Below are 20,722 nucleotides of genomic sequence, written 5' to 3' on the forward strand. Positions count from 1 at the left end.
TGTCCTCTGCTAGCTTGCTTGGTGATTTACACTCACACTCATCTATCCACCATGTAAAGTCGATATGAAGACGACCTCATCCCTATCCCTCAACTCATACTCTAATTCACCTTCAAGTTCCCAATCTGCATCGTTTATCAAAACCAATATACCTGGTCGACTACATATCGAGCATCTCAATCTGTTAGTACCCATCATCTAAAAACAAGTCATAAGTTGTATGCGAGGGGACGACTTACACTCCATCACCATCACCAAACATTTCTTCCCTTTCACTCAACAAATTACTTTTCATCCATTTGACCAGATACCTCATGTTTACCGGTTGAGGTTGACCATCCTCTGAGTTGGGTATATTACGAGGTATATTAATTTTATGACTTGGTTGAGAAGAGAACAAAAGATGTAGACCGCCACTGAAACCGAACAACAGGCAAAATATCAGTCACCCATTTCAATTTTCTTCCTTCTCTGCTTTGCCGTTGTACACCTACCCAAACTCAATCTTGATCTCTATCGTATCTTCGCCTGCAGTAGGTGCCATTGGTGGTTTCACCAGGCTCTCAGGGTGAGCAGCCGAGTTTGAGGTGTAGCCTAGACCGTTGGAGGTGGTTATGATATCGTCCGAGTTTGTCATTGTGATATAGTGTGATGAGGATGTGGATTTATAGCGATGTCTGTTTGATCAAGTAACTATTTTGAGTGGTTGAAATCAGAAAAATAGATGGCCGATGATCTATGTGTTCATGAAGTTTTCCCACGGTTGTTCAGCATAAAATGCCACCTGCTAAGAACGCTGTCTACGGTGGCTCGGTGATATGGCATAACTCCGTCATCTCGTGTGAGTCCGGTTGATGGTTGATTGGCAGCTGGTAGCACCAAGTACGTCAATGTTCTCATGCAATGCTCATCCGTTTGATTAATAGACATAAAAGACAGGTACAGCTCTAGCAGTCCCAAGCTTCAGCCATGTCAAGTCAACTACGAGTAGCTCGCTCGAGAGCGGTCCGCTCTCTTCCCCAGCGAAGAGTAAGTCATACAGTAACCCTTGCGTCATTAGTCGTTACTGACGGACTTCAATAGTGTTACGCTACACCTCCCCCTCCCCCTCCTCCAGGATCCGGTCTTCCTCCCAACCCCCCTCCCTCACTCAAGACCGTACCCATCAAACCAGTTACTGTCCCACCTACCACCCCGACTCCAGGATCTTCCACTCTTGCTTCTGCCCAACCACTATCCACTCCACCACCTAGGAAACCTCGTCACTTCTTTAGGAGATTCGTCATCTACACTTCCCTCGGAGCAATCACGTTCTATGGTCTTTCCGGTGTGGCTTCCACGCACTCAGAGGGATATAGGGATTTCTTCGTATCGAACTTGCCAGGTGGTGAGGTCGTAGCTGATTTCGCGGATGATAACGGATGGCAGTCATTTGGTTTTGGTACGATAACTAAGAAAGCCGTTCAATCATACAACACCGCTACTGGTAAACTCGAGGAGACCACTACTCAGAAAATCGAAAGAAAGGCTGGAGAGGCCAAGAAGGAAGTTGTCAGTGCTGGTGAGAAAGTAAAGGCCAAGACTGTTGAAGCTAAAGATACAATAGTTGGAAAAGAAACTACTAGTCAGAAGATCCAACATAAAGCTCAAGATCTGAAAGAGAAAGCTATAACTGCTACGCACAATGCTGAAGATAGGTTGAAACACCTTGCCCATGATGCTAAAGAGAAGGTTGATCAAGTTACTAAAGATGTTCCGTTCAATTTCTCAGATGGGGTAGAAGGGATTGTGAGAGAGGCTGAAAAAGCTTTAGGATCATCTGAGACCAAAGGTCAGAAAGCCCTACACCAAGCTGAAGATGCATTGAAAAGAGGTGAAAAGAAGGTGGAGAACGCTGCTCACGATGCCAAGGAAGCTATCAAACCTCATGCTACGGAGTCTGAAAAATCCCCTTCACCCTATCAACAGCGAACGAGAGAGTTAAATCCTACTGGTGTCACACCGCAGAAACCTTCTTATGAAGGTAAGAAAGTTTACAATGGACCTGAATTACCATTAGGTTTCGAACCTCCTCCAGGATACTATATCCCTCCTCCGGCTGTAAAACCCGTATTGACAGAAGAAGAGAAAGTCAAAGAGACCCTGCCCCTCCTTGGACCTAAAGTGAAAGAGTTCGCTTCTGAAGAACCCATAATCGAACAACTTGCTTCAACTATTGATTCACTCACTACTTCCCTTTCGACCGCTTCGGGTACCGGACCAGGAACTTCACCACCTTCCAACGAAGCTACCAGTATTCTCTCCAAGGCTCAGGACGACCTCACTGCACTGAACAAGAGGTTACACGATGTGAAATTGGCCGAGAAGAAGAAATTGGAACAAACGGTCAACGAGAAGACGAAGGAATTTGAAGCGCTCTTGAAAGGAAAGGAAGCGGATTGGACGAAATCTGAACAAGGATTAAAGGAGTCATGGGCGAAAGAGAGGGAAGGTTTGGTTGCTAAGTGGAGAGGTGAACTCGAGGGTGAATTGGAATCACAGAGACAGGGCATCGAGCAGAGGTGAGTGGCCTCATGCCTCATCGACTCTATGTTCACCACCATCACTCTTCATGTGCGGAAGTTCATCATTGATGGCTGATTTTGTGATGTAATCTTTATTTAGGCTCCGAGACGAAGTGGTATCTCAAGGTATCGAACTTCAACGAAGATGGTTACGATCCATCAAGAGTCAAGTCGAGACTGAACGAGGAGGTAGATTGGCAAAACTTGATACCCTCACCACATCGTTGAAACAACTTGAACGAGTCACCTTGGACAACTCAGCGCAACTAGATGATAATGTTAGATTACACAAGATCTGGTCTGCTCTCCGAGCTGTACAGAACAAAGTTGATTCTGGGGACGTATCATTTGATGAGGAATTAAGAGCATTGAAATCTCTCTCTTCGTCAGATAAAGATGAGAGTGTCATTGTGACTACTCTGGGACAATTGGAGAAATCTGGTATACCAACTACCGGAGTGAAATCGTTCGCAGCCTTATCATCGTGGTTTACCCAATCTATCGCACCTAAAGTGCATTCGTCTTCATTGGTACCTCCTCCTGAAGAAGCTGGAGTGGTTTCTCACCTTGCTTCGATGGGATTATCGAAATTGCTCTTCCGACCTTCACCCGGTCCAGTCGATGGACAGAATGTCGGTGCTGTCTTGGCTAGAGCGGAGTGGTGTTTGGCCGAAAAAGATCTCGACGGTGCGGCGAGAGAGGTCAACACGTTGAAAGGTTGGCCGGCGAAGTTGGCGGGTGATTGGTTGAATGAAGCTAGGAGGAAATTGGAAGTGCAACAGGCTTTAGAGGTGGGTCAATCAATCAGACTGACATATCACGAAAAGATCATCTGCTGATTATGTTTGTTTTTGTTATTGATTGAACGATGTTTAGATCGTCGCTACTGAAGCTACATTGAGTTCGTTATTATTAGTGTAGATGTGGGGATCATGCCCAGCGGATGAAGAGAGAAGATGTAGCAAAAGGATCGGATAAGGTAGGTCGTCCAATTGAGAAGGGTCAGGGACATAAATATAGAAATACAAATGGATGATTGTTTGGTCATATACATAAAACATGCATCATGAACACAGTATCGATGGCGGTATGAGTTGGTCTGAATGTACCACCTGCATATCACATCTACAATATCTAAACATCAAGACGCAGCAGGAGTGAGTGAGCTTAAAACTGTCCTATACCATACCTCTACACTCGGACACCCAGTATTGCATGTCTCAGATCTTGGATCCGGTAAATCGGTTCTTCAACAAGAATACCGACTGATGGATTACTTGATATAAATTAAAGCCTTGGCGTACTGACTGGCCTGGGCATTGGAAAAGAGATCCACATTAACCTTAATCCGGAAGATGGAGAAAATCTCACCTTGAACCCTTAAAAGAGGCCACGGAGAAGAGCGGTGCCGTGTTATGGTTTGGTATGGCGTAGTGACTGGTCAGGACTGAGGTACGGAACGGATGATGTTACGATCCAATCCTGGAAAAGGTGAAAAGGCGTCCAGTGGTTGGGTGGGTGAGTGAGTGTGGATCGCACCATCTGCAGCCAGCACAAGTGATTCAATGATGTCAAATCTAAGGAATGTGCAAATGGAGCACTGTAGTACAGTGATAAGTTATACATGATATAACATCGACCATTACCTGCTGTCATTTTACACACGTACGTACGCCCTCACTAGTGACTAGTGCGATTCACCTAAGCATACTCGGTAGGTATAAGCGTACCATCCATCCAATTCAATCCAATCCACTTCGGTCCAAAGACATCGAATCAGGTCGAAAACGAATAGCCATACGGTCACTCACCCCTCATCTTCAACGGACAACAGTGAACACCGAACAACCCATCTCACACGATCTCATCTCTACTCGTACTCATCTCAGATAAATCTTCCTATTACGATATTCCTATACGTGAATGTGTTTGTATAATTATCCGACTAAATCATCGATAAATGTATATCCTATAATTGCATAATTGAATACAATAGATCCCTCGACAATCTCATAATTATATTCATATTACAACATCACAAGCAGCAAACACAGAATGACGAGCGTGGGGACCGACTCCACGTCTTTAGAGAACAACAACAAGAGGACAGTGGCCGTCAGATCTAGACGATCGACTAGGACGAAGAGTCCTCTACCTGTACCGGCATCAATACCAAAGTCAAGAGACAGTAAGAAACGGAACACGGACAGTAAAAGTAGAGCTCAATCATCTATCTCTACATCCGCAACTACATCCACCTCTTCTGATGTGAACACAATCACGTTGTCGAACGAATATGAGAACGATTTCGAACCTACTTTTGAGATTATAGTATTGGGTAGTGGGGGTGGGCCATTGGAGACGGATTGCTCGGGGTGAGTCTTCCGTCACTCTCATCACATTTCACTTTCTCAAGTGGTGATGATGATAATATCGATATTGACCTTGCGTTAATGTAGATACCTTGTCAAAGCTTCCAAGAGCTCTTGGGAAGATGGAGTATTGGCACTGGAAGGTGGTAAGTAATCATATCATACGGAAAACATCAGATATCCTTCATCAACAATCACCATCTTTCACTGTACACTACCATCCGCAAACAATCCTATAACATTCACTCCTGGCGCATTTAACTGACTGTCTTCCTGATATCTTGCAGGTTCGGGTCTCGGTGCATTAGCTTCTATACTTTCCAATCCTACTACATCAACGTCAAACCTCTTTCCGGATCTTAAATTCCCTCGTAATTACAATACACCATTGTTACAGGCTGCCCATGTGTTCTCATTCCTAGCGTAAGCGTGACCATCACCCTTTGTTATTAGCTTCTTACATCCCCTTTACATGGTGATGCTGATGTCTTCTTACCTATATTTTCAGATGCTACCTTATCACTCACGCACATCTAGATCACGTCGGATCCCTAATCATGCTATCCGGATCAGTCCCACCCAAATCAGCTCAACATACTCAACCTCCGACCGATACCAACAACGTCTCACCTCATAAATCGACTGACCAGACTGAAGCAGCAACAGCAGCAGAGGCGACTCATCCTAAACCGCACGTGTACGGAACGAGGAAAACGCTGGAACAATTGAGTCAAGCTTATCAAGGTGGATTATGGCCAGAATTGGGAAGTTGGGTACCGGATAGAGAAGGTGATAGACCGCATCACTCTGGAAGGAAGAAGAGGAAAATTGATGATAGCGGTAAAAATGGATTGGGATTGGTTAATGGACCGAATGGTGAGGTTGAAGGGACCGAGGAGAATTATAATTCTTGTTTGTTGTTCAGTCCGTAAGTGAAGTTTTATTCAACTGTTCTCTCACTTCGTCATTGGTATACCATACCTTGTCGCCGTAATCTATTTTGGTTTTGGTTGTGAACATAGGTCGTACTGACGTTCACATGTTACATGTAGTCTAAACCCAGAACGTGTCCATCGACCATTACATCCCACTCTCCCCATCTCATTACTCACATATCCAGTCGCACATGGATGTACCTCCAAGAACACTTATGAATCCTCGGCAATGTTCATACGTTATGATCCATCTGCTCTGACTCAAACTCCAGCTTCATCCTCATCTCGCTCTCCGTCCTCCACTACGAAGGGGAAGGGGAAGGGAAAAGGCAAAGAGTTCTTATTTTTTGGTGATGTCGAGTCATCATTCAGGAATCCGGCCGAAGAAGATATAGATATGGAAAGAGGGAAAGAAGCGAAAGAGTTGAATGAACATATTTGGAAAGAAGCTAGTAAAAGTCATAAAGGTGGGAGGTTGTGTGGGATCTTCGTAAGTGTTCATAAGACCTCCGTCTTCCTTCTGTTCCGATTGCACGCTCTTTTGCTTTGTTTGGTTATGAGTCACTGTTACACCTGATACTGACAACTATATTTTTTCTTTTACGGCAAAAACAAAAAGATTGAATGCTCATACGATTCATCAAGACCTGCTCATCTGATGTTCGGACATCTAAGTCCGCCTGGGTTATATGAGGAATTGAAGACACTAGCTGGATTCGTATCAAAAAGTAAAAAGTGGGTAATATCAAATACCAAGAATTCATCGTCGCTTTTGGTATGATGATGTGAGACTTAGTTGGCTTGAGCTGATTGATGTAAATTGTAGACGACCTTTGGAAGGACTAAAGATATTTATTATGCACATTAAAGACGCCTTGGTACCCCATCCAACGGGGAAGACAGCGAGGGAAATAATAATGTCTGAGTTGAATGATTTGGAGATTGAGGGTGGGCTAGGTGTGCAGTTCGTAGAGACTAAAAGAGGTGATAGGATACGTGAGCACGAATTCGTACGGTTGAAATGAAATCATGATAGGAGGATGAGCTGATCGTATCATGGGGTTGATCAGTTATATAATCAATGAACATAGTCATTTGGAAAGCAGAAAAAGGATTGGATGAGAGAACGATACTGTATGCATTTATGAAGACATGGAACAAGATTATTTAAATCAAAGTAGAATAAGACATGTTGAAAATGAAATGGGATGTTATGGTATTATCAGTTGTATCGCATCGTGTATATCTAAAATAAGATATCGGAATATTGTAGATGCTCTCCAAAGGAATCGCGATTGATAATAGGGTATTTACAGTATTTTGAGGGGATTTCTCAGACTGTGTGTGTGCGACTGTGATACATGCAACGTTCGTTGAGTATCAAGACATGCAACATGCACCACATAGCCTTTGTATACTACGATGCAGCAACCTCCAGTGCTCCGTTGGTTAGCAAGCACCAGGTCGATCAGGAACCGATCTTCCAGGGTTGAAAATCAATCCCTGAACATCTGTTTGTTTGTTTCGGTTGAATTTCGCCGAGAGGGGCAAAAATATCGTTGTTTGTCACCGTGAATGGATGGGATGGGTACGGTGAATGTCATGATGCTAGATGCTACGAGCATAGATCCAAAAACAATCTTTACCAAAATTATAATCGAGTAGTCATCCATGTGATCGTATTGAGCAAGAACAACGAAATACATCAATCACCCTTCTATGAGAATTTCTTTTCGTTTTCGTTTTCATTTTCATTTTCGTTTTAAGCTCTCATCTAAACATCATCTTCAGTAGAAGCTGAATTCGTTCTGTTGTTGAAGTGTAGTCAATTCTATTTCATCATTCACGCAGATGCTATAACAAAGGTTTTTCCTTCCGCTCCTCCTCCATCTCCTCCTCCTTTCCTTCCACATTCAAGATCCAGCACCTCGTGCTCGGCTGGATATTCTCCCAATCAACATTTTGTTCCCCTTCCTCGAGAACTAGGCATAGACTTACCCTCGAGTTCCACTTGCCTTAGATCGGATCTCCGGTGAAGATGCCGCACAGAGTGGAGTTCACACCTCAACAGCTCAATGATCTGACCAGAGGGGGGATTGAAAAACATATTGGTTTATATCTAGGTCCAATAGTTTTAGGGTGAGTGAATTGGGTCTCGTCCTCTCAAAACAATATCAATCACAATCAAAGTCCCTCTCCTCAAGAGAAGGTTGTGTTCATCTATACATATGATATGGTAGTTTGTACTAATATGCTGGTGCCGTTGGCTTTTGGATATTTAGCTTCGCCTTCGATTCAATGCTGTTAGGATGTATAATCCAACAACTCATCTGGAATGTCATTTGGACTCCTTCCGATCGACTATTCAATAAGATCATCTTATATTCCGTTGTATTACTTTCAGTTGCAACCACAATATTCAATGATTGTTTCTTTTTTCATGCTTTTGCTAGTGGATTTGGGAATTGGTATAGGTTGATTCAATTAGATTGTAAGTGCTTTTTCACTGCTCATCAATTCAACCAAGCCAAACCAACCCAAAGTTCAACCAGAACAAGACAAAACAAGTCGTAGCTCCTCGGCGTGGAGCTGTGCTGATACCCATTACTTAATGGTCTTCGTGATTAGATATTAGATGGCACCCCATATTAGACTGTGTGACCGTTACTCTCGTCCATGTAAGTTTCTTTTTCTATACCCGCACATGGGATATATCAGACACATGTCTTTACTGATCTGTTCTCCTGGTGATTTGATAGATATTCTATCTCGAAAGAGGGTATCAGCTTCATGGCAGATCTAAATGGGTACCTATCATCGTACTACCCTTCCTGTAAGCTGTTATACTTGTTCTTAAAGCAATCCTCCCATTGACCTTGACGTGGAAAACAGCCTCGCAGATATAGGAGGTGCGATAGGTGGTACTGTCATGCTCTTCAAAATACCCGATACGTATGATCTGATTGTAAGTCTATCTCTTGTATGCAAATCAAACCAAACCTTTCTATACCATACCGTCACGCTGTAGTATGCACCAGGACTACCAGGACTGACCTTTTATAACGCATGACGAGCAGACAATCAAACCATTCTTCTACACCTGGATTGGAGGCACTCTAGTAGTGGATCTGTTGATCACTTCAATCATATTTCATAAGCTCATCAAGTCACGTACCGGTTGGTCAGATACGGATTTAATGATTAACAAGTTGATCACGTGAGTGTTTCAAAGTCCCATGAGAGACATGGTCAAAAGAAAAAAAAGCATGGAGAGATCTAAAGCAGTGTTGACGTTGGTTTGGTGGACTTGAATTATCAGCATTTCGGTCGAAACTCAATTACCTTCGTTAGTAGTGGCTATAGCGTTTATGGTTTCGTATGGATTGAAAGCGAACGCAGGATTGAATGTATTTTTCGAGTGAGTAGGGAATGATCGTCTTCGTCATAAAAAGACAGACATCTGATGGTTCATTTTGATATTAGACTATTTCACCCCAAAGTCCACGTCGTGGGTTTGTTGACTGTATTGAATTCACGAAACAAGTTGAGAAACCAGCTGAACGGTACTTCCAATGTTAAGGTGAGTCACATTACCTCCACTTTAGACTGACTGATGACGCTGGACTGAATGAAATGAAATGCCTCAAAATTGTAGGAAAACAATTATATTGGTAAGGAAGATAAAGATAGATCTTCAAAGTTCAAACCGAAATCGAAATCCAAATCGAAATCTGGTGATCAAGATATAGAAAACGATATAAATTATAATCCTACTCAACTTACTATCATCTTTGTAAGTCCCGCCTACCCGTCAGTCCTAAGATGAACCGGATTGACTAATCGATGATTGTGTTTGTAGGAAGACGAATTGATAGTCCCCCATCTTGGAACAAGAATAGAATCTTCTTCTGGATCACCTTCCGATGACATCACTACTGATCCCAGAAAGAGTCAAGATGAAACTGATACTCCATCGGTAGATGGAGGGTCGGACGTGAAAGATCAAGGAGATTTTAGCGCAGGAGTGCAACGAGTTTAGATCCTCTGGGAAGGAAGTGATATGTAAAGTACGTGTAATTCATAGATTCTGATAGATCTGTATCTTTAGTATTTGCATTTCATACCGTCATGTATTGCTTCCTCTGACCTGGCTGCATGCCTGATCAAGAAGAATAGATCAGGAATCCCAGCTGAGATAGGTCATGACAACATCTCCTCAACTGCCACTACCCCGTGGGGTGACTGATCATCTCGAAGCACAAAGAACCAACATCTTTCATCCCCCTGTTCGCTATATACTCGTGGACTGTACATATCATTCGACAGATATCTGGTACCGGTCAGAGGATCGAGGAATAAAAAGAGCTACCAGAACCTCAAAGGAGCGATCGGGACGGTCTGTAAAAACAATGTTCAAGAAACCTCTAGCTCACCAATCGAACGCAACACCTTTACGGTCTTCGGCGAGACGACAGCTCCTCAATGCGATATACGAACAGTACCCTTCCTTGCGAGGGGAGAGCCAAGCGCAAGATGGAAGTGCAGATAAAGAGTTGGGCAGGATGATACTACCTGAAGGAGTGAGGATAGCTACTTTCGAGACCAGCGTTGGTACAGAAGGGGTATGTTCATCTCAACATCGATTATGCGCTTACCATGAAGTCGTGCTAATGACAAGGTCGATTAGACTTTTTGGTTGACGCCCGATGGTGATCCTTTATGGATGACATTCGGACGTAGCTCCAAGGAGTACATTCCTACATGTGAGTCTACGATACTCGTTTTGCAACTGTCGAGCTAATATCCTCATAGTATACCTCCTATCCCTCTCTTTACCGTCTCCACCCTTAGCTACCATCCAAATACATAATCCACTTCCCCCACCCATCCTAACAGGTGCACCACTGTTCATCCCCGCCGTCCGTAATTTATCGAAACCATGGTTACTATCCGACGTCCAAGAAGGTCAACTGGTAACGTTCGTCTCTTCGCCTTCGAACGGCATCGAAGATGTACGGTACGTCGGTGTAGGGAGGGTAGTAGCTAAAGGAGGTATGAAAGGTGCTTTGGAGAGGAGGATCGATAATCTTCAGAATGAGGGGGGTGAAAAAGAAGAAGGGAAGTTTGCGGATATACTATGTATAATCGAAGATCAGTAGGTGAAATCTGCTTTTACAAACTAGAACTCGTGCTGATCTGAATGGAGCTTAGCCTTTGGGAATTAGGCAGTAAACCCTCTTTGTCTCCTTTCAGCTTGCCTATACCTATCAATCCACTGGATCAACCACCTGATCAAGCATCTTCACCTGTACTCTCTGAGACAGCGATCCAGCAGTTGTCAATCACAGATGAAAATCCACAGCCCGAATATATTCCTGGTCCGTCATCGATCTCATCATCATCCTCCGAACCACTTTCATCCTCCGAAATATCAACTTTACTATCCATATCCTTACTTCAAGCTTTGAAATCTTTGCAAGGAAGTTCATTCCCCCTCCCAGCATCCTTACTATACTCCGCACACGTTCTACCTAATCGACCGTCGTATATCCCGAAAGAGAGAAGGGAAGAAGTGGTGATTGCCAAGAGCGATTGGAAGAAACTGACCAAGTGGATGAAAGAATTAGGTAAAGATGGGTTGCTGAAGATCAAAGAGACTAAAGGGGAAGTGATCGTTCAGAGGTTAGTGATGTCCTTCATCCATCGCAAGGCCACGGTAAGACGACTGGTCCAATGTGGCTAATCTGTATGTACTTTGCCTTTTGATAGCTTCGATTCCAATCATCCTTCGTTACAGAGTCACTCTGAATTCACTACGATAGCTCAAGAAGAGCAAAAAGCAGCCAAGAAAGCTGCTAGAGAAGCTGCCTCCAATCCAGATGGAGAACCGAGCAACAAAATCAATGCCCAAACGAGTGGTACGAGTGGTGGTGGTGTAGGTAAGGGCAAAGGGAAGGAATTGGAAATTGAGGAATTGTGGAAACCTTCTGGAGGGGCTATAGGTTTCTGGGAAGCAGCCGGAGTGGAGTGAGTAATGTTCGGTGTCATTCAATAGTCGACAATTCTCCATGCGAGGAGACAAGGGAGCGACGTTGACCTTGCAGTATTTTCTGTGTCCTATAGCAAATCCACACTTCATCATCCATCAGAATTGAAAACGGCGTTAGATTCATACTTGACTAAACATTCTCTGATTCATCCGAGTGACCATCGGTATGTCCTCCTAGACGATGAACTGGGAAGAGCAGTAGGCATCAAGCCACCTGAACCAGGGGATAAGATGGCTAGAGATGAGGTTATGAAGAAATTGAAAAGTGGGGTAAGTTGGAGTGTGAGCCTGGGAGGAGTCATCAAGTGAGTACAGCCTTTTACATACCTCCAAACAAACAATCTGATACGCAATCAATCGCAAATTCCAATATTGATAATGAATTTTCGGACATTCACAGAAAAGGTACTCTTCAACCTATCACAATGACAGTGAAAACTCGACAAGGTCGAAAGACAGTCACTCACGTATATGGACTGGAAACGTTCAATATCGATCCTGATGGTTTCGCGGAGGAGATGAGAAAGGTCTGTGCAGGAAGTGCCTCTAGTAAGACTCCCACTTGAAACTACAAACTACAGACCACGAAAAACGGGAAAAGGCTAATCATTCACTATCTCCGTTCTGTTGGTCAGTCCAACCTTTACCAGGCGCGTCACCTAAATTGAATCTCCAAGAAGTTCAGATCCAAGGTTCTCAAGTGAAATTGATCACCGAAGCGTTGGTAGGTAGAGGTATACCGAAAAGGTGGATAAAGGAAAGTGAAGATTCAAAGAAGAAGAAATGATAGATGATAAGTAACAAGTATATCATGCTATCTCAAATCTTGCATAATTGTTACATGACAATCTTCAGACGAGCGATCGATCCAATTGGCAGATCAGAGTGATAAGTCATTCTTCATCCAGGAATGTAGCATGTATACAACTTACGTTATGTGAACGTACGATTGTATGATACCGATCGCATATAAAAAAAGTACGAGACGACTAAATACACATAATTATACAAGATGATCCCTCTGCCATTGCCGTTCGGATTGTTGCGGAAAACCTTTTTTCGAACCCAGGTCGTTATTCTACTCCTTTATTCCCTTTATCTTTCCTCTTCTTCCAAGATTGAAACCAACTAGCTAGAGCTCCCTTTTTCTTGACCTCTTTCTTCCCTTCCGATGCGGTCTTCCCTTTGACTCTATCTTTGCCTTCTTTAGACTTGATCTTACGTGTGATATCGTCGTGTCTGTTGATTACCCCCTCCGATCTATGCTGCCCATCATCTTCATGAATAGGCGTATCACCTCCATCATCTAAATCAGTCCATATATCCATACTTTCGCCGTTTCCTTGTTTAGTAGAATCCTTCTGCACCTTCTTAGCTTCCCTTGCAATCTTGATGACTTCGCTAGCTTTATTTCGCTCCATTGAACTTGAGAAGAAACTCGCCAATCCCACCCAAATACTTAATCCGTGCAAAGAGGTATTGTGGGACGAGTCGAGTCGGTCGGCCATTAATGCCAATTGACGTGCTTCGGCCTATCAGTACATTATTCATAATCAGCCTCATATATCCAGAATAGTAGGTACAACTCAATCCGTTGATATTGCAGAGCACACTTACGAAATCCCTTCTCGAAATGATCGCACTAGGTGGCGGGGATTCACCATTCAAAGCCCAATTCCAGCTTTCTGCAGTCTCCATCACGCCGCGTCCGTTCTTCGTCTCTTGCTGTTGATGTTCATGGGCAAGATTCTTTATACTTTCTTTACCTTTCGACTGATCCTCATGAGCCTTCTTGATCAATTCCGCACTGAACTTTCCACCTTCTTTATGAGCGATTTTGAGGTTTTTCTCCCTTCGTTTCTTGACATTTTTAGCTGCTCGATGATACTTTTTGTCCCACAGGGCTTGACCGTTGATATATCGCATAGCGGGCCCTTCTTTGATATAGCCAACTTCGTCAAGGGGCATTTGCATAGCTTGAAGTTCATTCGGGGGTTCTAGTGGTCTAAGGATGCTAGTGGTAGATACTCGCTCCCGTATCATGTGATCGGTGAATGGCTATTCGTGAAATGAGGCTCGGTCAGCTCGACTCCCATGAAATATGGATGTCCGTCAGCACACATGGATGGGTACTAAGGACTTGGGAACCTTTTTCGCACTCACGTCATCTCCCTTGTATATGCCAGCCCATCCAGCCTCGCCCTCCTTGGCATTCCAATCATTCAAAAATGTCCTGCCTTCTTCGAACCGGGGTCCCGAGTCATCTCCACTTGGCTGACTATTCTCCCTTTTCGCACCATCGTTATCGAATCCGGTGCCACTGCCGTTGTTAGGGTTAGGTGAAGTCGGTAAGATGGACTCTCTTCTTCCAGATCTCTGCTCAAAAGATACGGTAGAGGAGTTGGTGGATGATGCGAAGGAGACGTTACGATTGGGCGTATGCGGAGTCGTGACATCTAATGTATCTCTTGGATGTTCATGCCGCAGTGAGGTATTTGCAGGAGATTCGATTTTGCTCAATTCATCCCCTAGATCGAGATCTAAGGTGGGACTCTGCTTGGGACCCTTGTGAACTGTCGTTGTCACGGACTCCTGAGGAGACATGACAGCAGGAGTGGTGGTCAGAACATGTTTCATGATTTTTTGGTCGGTGGTAACGGGGGTGGCGGTACCATCGGTGGAAGATTGTTGCGATTCTTGCGGAGTCTGCGGGGGATGTTGATCCTTGGGTGGTCCCTTAGCTGTTATGCGTCCAGGAGTGTTGGAACCCGAATCTTTAGGAGTGGCATGATAGGATCTAGATATATACCGAGATCCAGGAGCTGAAGGTGTGACATATCTCGCAAAACTTGCGATCGCTCTGAAAGCGCCTCTCGACGGACGGGTCATCGACAGTAAAGGGAGATCATGACATACACCTGGGATCATGTGTTAGCGCTTCCCTGATCATCAGGTCGAGACGAGGCTTCAGAAGGTGAGAAAGATAGAAGATCAAACTCACCATCATACACCTGTAGGTGAACATTGGTAGGGCTATACTTCTCTTCGATCCCTGCCAATGAGGGTAACATCGGTCTGACATCGTCTCGGATCGGATATGCATCAGGGTTGGCAGCTTTGTGGGCTCTGAAAGCGTTCAAATGGTAAGCTCTTTTCATTTGTGTGAAGATAAAGGATAGTCCGACTCACAGGAATATGATCTCATCCCGGAGGACTTCTTTATCACCACACATGATGAAAAGAGGCGGTAGACCTCCCAGATAACCAAGCACTGGTGATACCCATGGATGACACAATTGAGCGTTTGTAGCATATAGCTGGATTTGAGTATCAATCAGGATCTCTTCACCTTTGACGGTCAACTTGAGTGGTGTATCACACTGAGCTAGGGTACATGGCCGAGTCTCCTTTTCTCGCTTTTCCACCAAGGTAGGGAATAAATCAGCGGGATTGGCACGTGAAGGGTTCGAGGTAGGTTCAGTCTGAGGTTCCGGATGTTGATTTTCTGACTTCTCGGCCAGGGGATGTAAGTCTGATTCACTCTTTTCTTTCGATTTGTCCAGTTGACCGGATGGCTCTGATGTTTTGAGTCTGTCAGGGATGCGGGTGGAATGTTGAATGGTCGGTATCCCCTTTCCAATTTTATCTGTATCCGCAGATACTTCTTGAGCGTCTTCAACTTTGGGAGGATGATTGTGTAGTTTGGAAACAACCTCTCTCACTCTCGATCGTAATCGGCGCTGTACTTCGTCGGTGAGCATCGGCGGAGGTGGTGGCCAAAGGGATGAAGGTTTCTGCTCTCGATGTATCAGTGACTGGAACACGCCTCAGCCGTGTACAAGTTACACTCACGTGGATGAAGCCATAGGGGGGTACGATATCCTGTTCACAGGTAGCAATTGCCCGTCAGAAAAGAATGCAGAGATAAAGGTGTAAAATACCTACGGTAGCTGTATTCTGCAAAATACTAGGGAAGCTATGTGTCAAGTCGGACCACTATAACAACGGATAAGCTTGCAAGCCTGATTCAGTCTGAAAAAATAAGCTCACGGGACTAATCAAGACTGCTCCTGCAGGTAGCTCTAGACCTTCCGTATCTCTCAATATCTGTAACAAGGCTAAACAGAGTCCCCCACCCGCGCTGTCTCCAGCTAGTATGATACTTTTGGGGTCTACAGGCCGATGTTTCGCCTCAGGAGGAGGATTGGTGAGATAGAGATAGGCCGCTAAGCAGTCCTGTATCGCACATGGAAAGGGATACTGTGGTGTTTCTGTTGCATGATGAGTAGTCAATTTTCGCAAATCTGATCCCCATTATAGAAAGTAAAACTTACTCCTGTAATTGACAGCAAAGCATCTTCCATGCATTTTACGAGCATATCTCCAAATTGTATATCGATGAGTATTGATCGAGCCCCAATAGTAGCTGGAAAGATTACGATATGAGTGTCATGAGTCCAGATGAAGCAATCTACTCACGCTCCCCCATGTACTGAGAGCAAGCTGTTATGTCAGTCGAACTCGATGGGGTAGCCTCTCGTATGACTCACTATACAGCATGCACCTCAATCTGTCCATTTCCGGCCGGACTGTGCTTTGGATGGTCAGTCAAATGAAGAACATTATAACCAGTGAGACACCGATACTCACATTCACCTTCCTCCTCTTCTTCCCTTACACCATGTTCTGCCCTTTGTTTCTTCTCCCTCTTCTCTTCCGCAACAACCTCTTTCCAGTCCTTCTTCATCACTATCCATTCACCTTCCACCCCTTGTCCGGCGCGGACTTGCCACCATTTCGTACCGCCTGCAATCTTATATGCCATCTCTTCACCGCCAAACCCTTGGATCATATATTCTGCCGCATCATTCAAGGATGATCGAGGAATAGTCACTCGATGTACGCCTACCCATGGGGGTGAAGGGGTACGAACTTGACCGAAACGTTGAAGGGCTGCTACGGGATACCTATAGGCCTCAGAACATCAGCTTGATGCCCGAATATTTAATCAGCATGGTGAGCTTACTTGGTAGCTATCTCCAAAAACGTCTAGACGAAGTTTATCGACGTAAGCTTGCCTAGGTCTATATTGTAAGCAATCGGTAAGAGGAAACGCTCACTTTCATAAGTACGAAAGCTACATGGACCAGACACATCAGCTCTCCTTCCTACACAACAAAGTCAACAGAATGACTAACCTTCATCATACATCAAATCCTCCCTTGCTTTCCCTTTATCAGCCGCAGGTCTTGGGCCTATGAAATGCTTGAGAAGCGTCTCGAGGACCAATGGTCCAGCTAAGGCGGACATTGACATCGGTTAGCTGTGGCTTTGAAAAGATACCAGAGGATAGATAAGATGGAGACGTACCTGTAGCGAGAGCTTGAGGGGTGAGAAGATCTGGCATGATGGCCCTTAATGGTGTCTATCTTGTGTTGCGTCCGAGATGATAGAAGGCGGGTCGAGCGTTTCACCCGTGATGTTGAACTTGGCGAATCAATGCCCGCTCGAACGAAGCAGACTACGATATGGCTTTCTGATATCTGATATGAGAGCTCTGATGTCAAGCCGAGATCAAGGAGCCATGATCGTCTACGATGTTTGCATTGTTTGAAGGCGAAAGACGGAAGATAAGAGAAGGCGAGGTTGATATTTGTTTACGAACAAGGGATACGACGTTAAATAACCACGTGCCAATGAGTTGATTACCTGATGACCATTGCGTCATCACCCTTCTTAGTCCGCCGTGACAAGTATGGAATACTGTATGCATGCAGTGTGTCAAGGAGCTTGGGTCGCATTAATACTGCTCAGAAGACCTGCATATACCTAGAAGGATCATACAGGTTGGGACTAGGGTGAGTGATGAAGGGACAGATATCGTTTCGAGTTCGGTACGCGGCTGATTTTGGGCGAAATGAGACAGCTGATATCCTTACCGACCAGTGTTCTTCATGATATATCACCAAAGATACATGAAGCCAATGATTGAGAAGGTAAAAAATGAACGGAGACCCTTGGCAAATGCCTGAGTTGATATGCTCAAAGTCTTGGAACATGTAGCGATAACAAAACCAATGACCAGTGTCTGTGCGTCTGTGCGTTGTGTGAGCCAGTATCATGTTCGGGTGGCGAATGGAGATGATCAACTTTTCCAACATTGATTCCTTTGAAATCTTGTTTCTCACTTTCATCTCGCATTCCATCACTCCGCTCATTAGTCGAGTAACACCTTCCACTTTTGATCTTCGTGGGCAGCCACGCATCAGGTTGTCTGTGCAGTACAAAGTCCCACGAAACATTTCGGAATCCCTCTTGGATCTCAACCAGATCCTATCAATCGCTCTTCCAATTCCGATTTCGACTTTTCTTGGACTCCGACGACCATTTGAACGGGAAGACTAGTACAATCAACCTCTACTGATCTTCAAGCTGTCTGACAATCATACGCATATGCAATAGATGCAATGGTCCGAACTGCCCAAACACATCGTTCCAAACCTCGCAAATCGAAACCCATGAACGACCTCATTCCAATCAAAGGGCAACGTAAAGTCATCCTGGGTGAACTGACCTCACCAATCGAGAAAGGCGATATCATCTTTTCCACCACTCCGATATTTCCGACATTGATTTCGGAATTACTATCGAGTCATTGCTCAGGATGTCTAAAGACCGCACAACAGATAAGTGAGGATTCGAATATCGACATTGACAAGGTGGAAGAGAGGATGTTGAAATGTTCAAGGTGCCAAGTGCACGTATTCTGTAGCGTGGTAAGAGTCTCCTCAGTTATTGTCATAAAGCTAGGCTAATCCTGAAATTGTAACGACAGAAATGCTATGCCAGTACTTGGTGTTCACTCAATGATGAATGCCGAGGACTAGCGAATAATCCCGGATGGATCCCTAATACGATCGCGAGGTTGGTGGCGAAAGTGTTAAGCTCACGAAGATTCGGAAGAGAAGTAGGTAGTAAGAAATCACTAATGGATAGGATAGCGCTGAAGTTAATCACAATCACACAGCTATACGACCCTCTTCCAGATTATCCTGGTAAGCTGGAATACTATTCTTTCAGCACCAGAATCTGTATCTAACGATGAGGGATATTTGCAGATACGAACTTCACACACGTCAATGAAGAGACACTAAAGATCCACGACAGCGTCATCCAGCTCCTCGCTCAACCGAAATACGAAGGGGAAACGTTGATTTATACTGTCCAATTTTGCCAGTATCATATCGATGAAGATGATGGTTTCGAAACCTTGATGGGAAGAGTATGTACCATTATTGCCCCATCTTATCTAAGATCCCTTCCATACGCTGTTCTTTGCGGAGCGTTAATGCTATGTCCCGGAGATCTCCTCATGCCTGTTGACGTTGTACGACACATCAGCAAATCCCGTCGGTATGGGACTATCCCCCCAATTTATCGAGGATTCGCCACTCCTGCAAACCTAACTGTCAAATTGTGTTCCATAATGGGCCAAACACAGAAGGTGGTATGAGCTTGACAGCCAATGAGACGATTTATCCTGGTGAAGAAGTGAGCTAGGCACCTCTCTGAGTATGATCACTTTAGATAACAGCGACTTCTTTTCTCAGATCACCATGTCGTATGTGGATTTAGCCCTACCACTACATCTTCGTCAAGCGGCACTTGCAAAATTCGGGTTCGACCATTCTCTGCTCTGTCCACATTGCTCGATGACTATCGTAGATTGTCGTTGGGCTTCAAAGCATCAGAAATGTACAATGAGTGGGATCATACCCTTGTCTCCCTCGCCAGGATCCTCCAAAGCTGAAAGGAGTATCACGGAATCTGTGGAAAAAAGGGAATGTGACAGGTGTTCCGAGAACATCCCTATTGATAAGTTCAAACAACGATATGAGGAGCTTATGAGTGTCGTAGATGAGATTTGGGAGAGTGAACAGAAGGGAGTGTTACTGCCAAATAATGAAGAAGGTAGGTTCATTTAGTTGTCGATCCTGTAGTATAGTGGAGCTGAGTCGATCATACTCGCCTTTTTCGATATAGCCACAAACGACGAAATCCGAATCTTATCCACGATGATACCTGAATTTCTTCGAACCTTCCCAAATCTCATTTACCCAATACCATATCTACAAATACGATACGCTCGGCTTCTCTCGACTTTAGCTCGGACCTTATCCAATACAAAGGAAATCATCAAAAATTACACTCAAGCATATTCGTCGTTCCTCTCTCTTAACAATAATTTATCTACGCCTCTGACTTGTTCTCTGGCTTTCGGATTGATAAATTTGCATTTGGATATCTTAAGATTATCTAAGCAATTGATCGAGAAAAGATCGAACAGAAAGATTGGCTATGAAAATCTGGGTAAATCGAATCGTCTGAAAACTTCAAAAGAAGAGTATCTGGATGACGGAGAGATTGAATCGTATTTGAAGGAAGGTCAAGATTGGATTGAATCGTGTAAAGATCATTTAAATGATTTAGCTTTTACTCAACACAACCACGGTTATGGGTCGGAAACTAAGTTTAACGAATTGGAATTGGAAAGATGGCAAAGGCAGTTTGAGGAATTAGATATCTGGTTCAATTATTTATATTGATTCACTGAATAAACGAAAAGACTTGGTTTGGAAGTTCATGTGTTTGAAAGTTATTGTATTATTTCGTTTCGACAAGCGAATTTGTGGTCGACAACTTATGTGCGATCTTTGTCAGCTCAGACTCAGAAGTTTCTTGGATTATTTGATTTCGTTTAGATGATGTTTCCTCAAAGTACTGTACTTATGCATCCGAAAG

The 20,722-nt window shown here is 44.1% G+C and overlaps 8 protein-coding genes across 8 annotated transcripts; 6 read left to right on the forward strand and 2 right to left on the reverse strand.

Moving 5' to 3' along the window:
- Nucleotides 1-42: 42 nt before the first annotated feature.
- On the reverse strand, nt 43-637 carry I203_103768 (uncharacterized protein; the record flags this gene model as incomplete). Its single annotated transcript, XM_019147436.1, has 3 exons — nt 43-160; nt 240-416; nt 495-637. 3 exons carry the CDS (start codon nt 635-637, stop codon nt 43-45), a joined length of 438 nt encoding a protein of 145 aa, XP_019003101.1.
- Nucleotides 638-969: 332 nt separating this feature from the next.
- I203_103769 (uncharacterized protein) lies at nt 970-3,485 on the forward strand (the record flags this gene model as incomplete). Its single annotated transcript, XM_019147435.1, has 4 exons — nt 970-1,029; nt 1,084-2,561; nt 2,665-3,355; nt 3,441-3,485. The coding sequence occupies 4 exons, from the start codon at nt 970-972 to the stop codon at nt 3,483-3,485; spliced, it is 2,274 nt and encodes a 757-aa protein (XP_019003100.1).
- Nucleotides 3,486-4,619: 1,134 nt separating this feature from the next.
- I203_103770 (uncharacterized protein) lies at nt 4,620-6,896 on the forward strand (the record flags this gene model as incomplete). Its single annotated transcript, XM_065517392.1, has 7 exons — nt 4,620-4,939; nt 5,024-5,082; nt 5,224-5,359; nt 5,445-5,864; nt 5,989-6,361; nt 6,491-6,606; nt 6,698-6,896. The coding sequence occupies 7 exons, from the start codon at nt 4,620-4,622 to the stop codon at nt 6,894-6,896; spliced, it is 1,623 nt and encodes a 540-aa protein (XP_065374210.1).
- A 1,013-nt stretch (nt 6,897-7,909) lies between these two features.
- Nucleotides 7,910-9,910, forward strand: I203_103771 (uncharacterized protein; the record flags this gene model as incomplete). The annotated part of the gene is made up of 10 exons (XM_065517393.1): nt 7,910-8,010; nt 8,154-8,362; nt 8,500-8,549; nt 8,631-8,704; nt 8,764-8,836; nt 8,949-9,088; nt 9,191-9,289; nt 9,355-9,451; nt 9,527-9,664; nt 9,731-9,910. The coding sequence occupies 10 exons, from the start codon at nt 7,910-7,912 to the stop codon at nt 9,908-9,910; spliced, it is 1,161 nt and encodes a 386-aa protein (XP_065374211.1).
- A 370-nt stretch (nt 9,911-10,280) lies between these two features.
- I203_103772 (uncharacterized protein) lies at nt 10,281-12,707 on the forward strand (the record flags this gene model as incomplete). The annotated part of the gene is made up of 8 exons (XM_019147433.1): nt 10,281-10,493; nt 10,559-10,634; nt 10,684-11,026; nt 11,083-11,553; nt 11,641-11,898; nt 11,995-12,225; nt 12,321-12,469; nt 12,556-12,707. 8 exons carry the CDS (start codon nt 10,281-10,283, stop codon nt 12,705-12,707), a joined length of 1,893 nt encoding a protein of 630 aa, XP_019003098.1.
- A 286-nt stretch (nt 12,708-12,993) lies between these two features.
- On the reverse strand, nt 12,994-17,327 carry I203_103773 (uncharacterized protein; the record flags this gene model as incomplete). The annotated part of the gene is made up of 16 exons (XM_019147432.2): nt 12,994-13,452; nt 13,538-13,978; nt 14,084-14,838; nt 14,922-15,046; nt 15,110-15,714; nt 15,773-15,802; nt 15,866-15,916; nt 15,971-16,191; nt 16,255-16,346; nt 16,400-16,412; nt 16,471-16,509; nt 16,571-16,887; nt 16,947-16,969; nt 17,041-17,057; nt 17,119-17,217; nt 17,291-17,327. The coding sequence occupies 16 exons, from the start codon at nt 17,325-17,327 to the stop codon at nt 12,994-12,996; spliced, it is 3,324 nt and encodes a 1,107-aa protein (XP_019003097.2).
- Nucleotides 17,328-18,387: 1,060 nt separating this feature from the next.
- Nucleotides 18,388-19,386, forward strand: I203_103774 (uncharacterized protein; the record flags this gene model as incomplete). The annotated part of the gene is made up of 5 exons (XM_065517394.1): nt 18,388-18,696; nt 18,756-18,887; nt 18,948-18,975; nt 19,039-19,202; nt 19,285-19,386. The coding sequence occupies 5 exons, from the start codon at nt 18,388-18,390 to the stop codon at nt 19,384-19,386; spliced, it is 735 nt and encodes a 244-aa protein (XP_065374212.1).
- Nucleotides 19,387-19,680: 294 nt separating this feature from the next.
- On the forward strand, nt 19,681-20,526 carry I203_103775 (uncharacterized protein; the record flags this gene model as incomplete). Its single annotated transcript, XM_019147430.1, has 2 exons — nt 19,681-19,891; nt 19,964-20,526. 2 exons carry the CDS (start codon nt 19,681-19,683, stop codon nt 20,524-20,526), a joined length of 774 nt encoding a protein of 257 aa, XP_019003095.1.
- Between the last annotated feature and the right edge of the window lie 196 nt (nt 20,527-20,722).

This window comes from Kwoniella mangroviensis (assembly GCF_000507465.2).
Source record: "Kwoniella mangroviensis CBS 8507 chromosome 1 map unlocalized Ctg01, whole genome shotgun sequence".
NCBI lineage: Eukaryota > Fungi > Basidiomycota > Tremellomycetes > Tremellales > Cryptococcaceae > Kwoniella > Kwoniella mangrovensis.